The sequence below is a fragment of the Populus euphratica genome, unplaced genomic scaffold, assembly GCF_000495115.2.
Source record: "Populus euphratica unplaced genomic scaffold, PopEup_1.0 scaffold3062.1, whole genome shotgun sequence".
NCBI classification, from domain to species: domain Eukaryota; kingdom Viridiplantae; phylum Streptophyta; class Magnoliopsida; order Malpighiales; family Salicaceae; genus Populus; species Populus euphratica.
In genome coordinates, this window is record NW_011502846.1 from 1 (window position 1) to 5,841 (window position 5,841).

Genomic DNA, 5,841 nt, shown 5'->3' on the forward strand with positions numbered 1-5,841 from the left:
AAAATATAATTTTTTGTTTTTTAAAAAATACTTTGTGTGGCTCGGTAACAAACAACGTTAACAGGTCCTTAATCTATAAAAATGACTGAAACAGGGTGTTAAATTCAATAGCCCTTGCGTATCTAGAGTGAGGGGGGGTGAATGAACGAGATAGACCCAGTCTAGAGCTGCAAGCGCTCGGGACTGTTAGAGGCTATGCGTCTAGGCCAATTAAGACATAATTTTTACTTTAAAATATATATATTTAGTGTATTATAAGATCCATACAAGACGAGAAAGGTAAGAGAAACTACAATAATAAAAATTCCTGTGCTTGTCATAACTAATAATAGAATATTGTGCTCTTAAAAAAGTTGTAGATTCCAAATTTGAGAGGATGAGCTAAGCGTTGTCATCTTTAGAGCTGTGTTTGGTCGCTGATGTCTCCGGCGCGTTTATAACAGCACCGAGATGGATACAAGAAGACGTGCAAGACCTGTTCAGAGATTACAGTGTAGCCGTCTAAAACTAACTAGGACCCTATCCAGGACAATACAGGGGTCAGAGAATCTCCGTTAAGAGCGGGAGGGACTTGCACCGAACCTTTCTCCCATCACGAGAACTAAAGAAAAGAATCAAATGGGGTTTTTTCTATAAAAAAGACCAAGTATTCCGGGTTATGGTATCCTTCAAGGAGACATGCGTGCACAGCTATTGTAGATGGTAAAACAAACGCCGTGGTGATGGGTGCCTCAACTTGTAAACAGTGGCATCATCCTCTTCAGTCCTGATTATGAACAATAGTGACCCATGGAGGCGCCCAAGTGGAACTGGGATTCTAAATGTTTCTGCAGTGATTTGACCTGCTATACAGTTCATCTGGGAAGTGGCGCGGGCTTGCTTTGTTTAAAACTCATGCATATGCATCTGCACCATCTCAGTGATGAGCAATCTGGAGCAAAAGATGGGGAGGTAAATTCATTTGGTGTTTTAACACTCTATTTTGTAGCCCACACCCCAATCACACTCCACCCCCAAACGAGCTCGGACCATCAAGTGTTCAAACCGCGAAGAAAGACTGCTCACGTCTTGGGCTCAAAGAACATAATAAACTCGGGCTGCTTCTAGCTCACGCAGGACATTGCATCGTGGGTGACCCAGAGACAGATTCACCATCATCTTAGACAAATGGAGTGGACAATCTGAGATTCCATAATTAACAGTGTCTTGGTTCCCAGATTGATTGATGAAAACATGTGAATCTAACAAGATTATATGGACGGTAAAAAGTGACAATATATTGCAATGCCTTGTCTGTCCTCATCTGAAAAGGGAACTGACCGACTCAGCCAATTCTCTCAACAAAATCAAATTGTCAAGTCACACCCCGCAGCATCACATGCCCTTAAGCTGCTGTTTATCCAGCTACAATTTGTGCGAACCAAGTAACGCCTGCAACAACTTGCGGTTACACTGAGAAATTACATTTAACAGTGTTTAGTGGGAGCACTAGATGGAAACACAAGGAAGATTAGCCCCGATCAGCTTGATCATCTATGCTTTGCACAAGAACAAAAGAAACACTGTACTGCGAACTCTAGTGCTGGGTTCTTCACAAGTCAAAGAACTGTAAATAAAAACCTCAATATCAAGATTTATCATCGGGTGTCCAGAAAATCTCACCGTGTAGATAGACCAATGCCGAGTCCAAGAGTTTTTACAGGCATCTGCAGAAATGCTTTTGACAATCCTATATGCCCTCCAGCTGCAAGTTCAACAATCCAAGGAGATGGACATTGCCACAATTACATCTAAAAGGTTCATACTAGTGCTAACTTCGTTCTGTAGAAATGGCCTTTAAAGTTTTACAGCATTGTTGCGACCCGTAGCCCCAATTCATTCAACGAAGACTCTAAACTACAGGACTGAATTTCTTGCCTCTACTTTCTCCGAAAAGAACTTAGCTGCAAGCATGTTATTAATCAAATATTCCCTATATGGACCGGGAGATAAATCACGTGAGAAAATAAAAAATTCACTTCATATTCCACAGCCTCTCTGCACAGGAAGGGGCAACGAGAAGTGAATTCCTCTGTTTTGTGCAGAATTTTATGCACGTAAGTAATAGCATCAAACATGATAACGCACTGCTACAGAAAATTTGAGTTACTTGTGAATCATTTGGTATGAATTAAATAGACAAGCGAAATTAATGGATATTAAATCATAATCTTACACTGCATGAAGATTTCATCACGACAACTAGTCATTAACAGCACAAGCTTAAAGACTACCAATTCCACCGTCCAAAAAGGCAGCAGCACATGGAACTGAAACCGAATCACAGGCTCCAAACCTGAATTCTTTACGGTCACATATTCTCTACAATCATTGGATTAACATGACATTTTAGCTTTGAGTTTAACCCGTTAAAATATTCTCGCTAAATGATAACTGTAATAATCTGAAATCACAATGAGAAAATATATTATAGAAAACACAACTACGAACCATCATGGCCAAGCCTGATCACCCCAAATTTGCCAAATTACAGTAAAGACACCATAATCCAAACTCCAGCATTTGCCTCCTATCTGGTACAAAGTCGAACTCACTCGGCCTTGTTGTGCAAAGCATTTGCAGAGATGGTGGATCTCTTCAACACCTTAGTATAAGCCATACATGCATTTTCAACAATCAAAGAAGATGCACGTGGCACAACGCCATCTATAAATTCCTCCTGCGGCCAACTTTTGTATTCAAGAAATGGCTTTTTCAGTCCTAATTAAGTACAGAGTGAAAATAAAATAGTACACATCTTTGTGAAGAATAATTTAAATACAATAAATAGCCAGCAAGCAAAATATAGCCTCTAATGCGAGATATTCACCACATCTCTTAAATAGCACTTTTGATGCCCATTTCCAAAGGATCACAAAGATTAACAGACTTCTGAATTAGCGATTAAGAATTGTTATGTGGAGCTAACAGACACTAGCCCACCCAAAGTACTCATCCAGAAAGAGCAGAAAAGGTGCTGGAATTCACTTCACATTCTCACCAAAGAGTAACTTAATATTCGTTGACAATAGCAAGACTAGGATTTACTGGGGCAGAGGAAAAGAAAAGCAACAAGGCAAAGCGAATGTCATGTCATAATTATGAAGTCCTTTCAGATTTGGCTAAGGGATAACTAGGAATAAAAGGTCACATGTATGAATTTAGCACTTCACGACCACGCAGAAAACCAACCAAAGTGAAATGCGAAGCTGGTTTCTGATGATTAACATGGCTATTGTTCAGAGTGTTGGAAGCACTCGGGTTCAGATAAAATAAAAACTAGCATCCATGAACAAGCCTAATTGGGCCACCCAGTACAAGGGTGAATAGGCACCTTTGTCTTGCTAATGAAGCTAATGAAGTTCAAAATGCACACAACATAGAGTATTTTACCCTCCTTCCCAACCAAGTAGAAGAGAACTAAATGATTTTGCAAATTCATAGCCTTAGCAGGACATACAACAACATCAACGGTCAATACCAAGACTCAACAAGTTAGAAGATAAAATTTCTACTGAACAATGGTCATTTCTACAAAGCCACAAATTCAGAATCTCGCATTCCCCCCAAGAAACTTGCTTATAAGACATGGCTAAAGACTTTTATCTCCATGCAATAATCATTTGAGCTCTAAGTAGATGCAACTTTACCAGAGCCATAAATATATGCAGTGCCATAACAAATAAATAAATAGAATTCCCCCCCAAAAAACCAGCACATCCATTACCATTTTCATTTCTAACTAGAAAAATAGAGAGACTGATAGTCATTCACGAACACTTCCTCTAACCAGCATGGAAATTAAAACACTACCTAACTAACTTCTATCCAAGGCATTTATCAAAACGAAAACGAAAATCAAAATAACAACACAAGAAAAAAGAAAAAAGTTACGACCTTGGTATTACCCTTAACCTCAATGCATTCAGCCACACCCCTCAACTCCTCTATCTCTCTACCTTCTCCGAAAAGAAGTTAGTAGCAAACATATTTTCAACCAAATACTCCCTATAAGGATGATTCTTTGGAACAAGCTTTTTAAACTGCTCAAACTTCTTTTCTGCTTCATCTTTCTTCCTCAATAAAGTATAAATCATCCCTTGACACAAATACGGCCTAAAATCCCTCGGTTCCTCTTTCACCAACTCCTCATAAACCTTCAACGCATCAAAATACTTCTCCTCGATTACTCTAACTTGCGCAATCAGTAACTTAAAATCCCTCAAATCCGAGTTCTTCTTTTCTTTCTTACATTTATTCATTGCACTCTCAATTCTTTTCAACACAACTTCCAACGAACCACCGGATTCCGAATTCGCCATTACAAGGCCATGATAAGCCTCGACCCGAAGTGGGTCTTTTTGCAAAACTGCTTCAAATCCATCTTTAGCAGACTCAAAATCTCCACTGTAAGTATAAATTTGAGATTTCAACAATGGCCATTCATCTTCATTTGGTTCCAGCTCGATTAATCGGTCAACTACTTCAATTGCCTCTTGAAGTTTCTTTGATTTGATCCTCACCTCCATGAGAGACCGTAAAGCTTCGACATCACTGGGGTTTTGAGCTAGATGATCTTGAAGAGCTCTTTCTTGTTCTTCAAACGAGACATTTTCTTTGGATGATTCTTTTGTGGGGTCTGCAGTGGATGACGACGCGGCGACCGGGGAGGCGATTGCGGGTTTGGAGTTGAAGCGCGTGAAGAATAATACGGCAGCGGCGGTGAGAGTGATGGAAGTCGTTTTGATGATGGTGGTAAGGGATTGATTGACTGGGGTGATGCGGGAGGAGGATGAGGCTCTGATGGAGGTGGTGAGTTTGAAGGGTGATGATGAGGGAGGTGGAGTTTTAAAGGAGAGGGAAATGATGGGGTTTGGAAATGATGGACGATGGGGGTTGAGAGAGAGATTAAGGGGTTGTTTCGCAATGGACTCCATTCTTTTTCTTCTCCCAAGCTAAAACCCTGATGATAAAAGGAGAAGAAAAGGAAAATCCTGGGAGGAGGGGAGGAAAAAGAATAACTGAATATGCCAGCTTTGAATTTATGTTATGTGGAGTAGGGGCCATTTGGGTTAGTTGCCACGTTTCGTTTGATGGATTTAGGAGCATCCCTTGTAAACTGTCTTGTAGGATAGATATGGTTATTTTTTAAATAATATTTTATATTAAAAAATATATAAAAAATATTATTTTATTTTTTAAAAAATCATTTTTAATATTAGTATATTAAAACAATATAAAATATATTAAAAAATTTTAAAAAATTAAATTTTTTGAGAATACGTTTTATACTATATTCTCAAATGATGTCATAATCCTCGTATGTTTATTTATATATTCATGTTTTTTTAAAATAATTTCTTTTTTATTATTTTACAAATTTTAAAATTATTTTATTATGATAATATTGTTAATAAATTTTTAAAAATAAAAATATTATCTTAATATATTTTCAAAAAAACATTTTAAAAATAATTATTATTACAATACTAAAAATATACTATTATTTTCTAGGTTTTTTCGTTAACTTATTTTTTTTTAAAATTCATCCATATATGTTGTATTTATTTAAAGTTGGACTTCAAATTTTTTTTTTTAGCTTTTTAATTATTTATCTCAATTTTATTGGTATCTATCTTGTATATTTGGCATGCAGAGTTAATGATATGATCTACACTGCCAAAAAATATTGTAGAAGTTTCAGACGAGGCAATTACAAAGTCAATGGCAAAGAAACCAAAATATGCATTCAATGAGATCATTCAGGATATATAAAGCAATGTGAAGTTTAACCAATAATAA

At 37.4% G+C, this 5,841-nt stretch overlaps 1 protein-coding gene across 2 annotated transcripts; it reads right to left on the minus strand.

The window, feature by feature from the left end:
* Positions 1-2,192: 2,192 nt before the first annotated feature.
* LOC105119503 (uncharacterized) lies at positions 2,193-5,057 on the minus strand. 2 transcript variants are annotated; one of them, XM_011017648.1, is made up of 2 exons: positions 3,937-5,057; positions 2,193-2,719 (listed from the first exon to the last, which is right to left on the minus strand). In XM_011017648.1, the coding sequence occupies exon 1, from the start codon at positions 4,974-4,976 to the stop codon at positions 3,987-3,989; it is 990 nt and encodes a 329-aa protein (XP_011015950.1). In that variant the 5' UTR covers positions 4,977-5,057; the 3' UTR covers positions 2,193-2,719; positions 3,937-3,986. The 2 variants fall into 2 exon arrangements, with proteins under 2 accessions (XP_011015950.1, XP_011015949.1); XM_011017647.1 differs by having other exon boundaries at positions 2,193-2,729.
* Positions 5,058-5,841: the final 784 nt, after the last annotated feature.

Coding starts and splice junctions, on each gene's coding strand:
- LOC105119503 (XM_011017648.1), bottom strand. CDS start 4,976: ATGGAGTCCATTGCGAAACAACCCCTTAATCTCTCTCTCAACCCCCAT.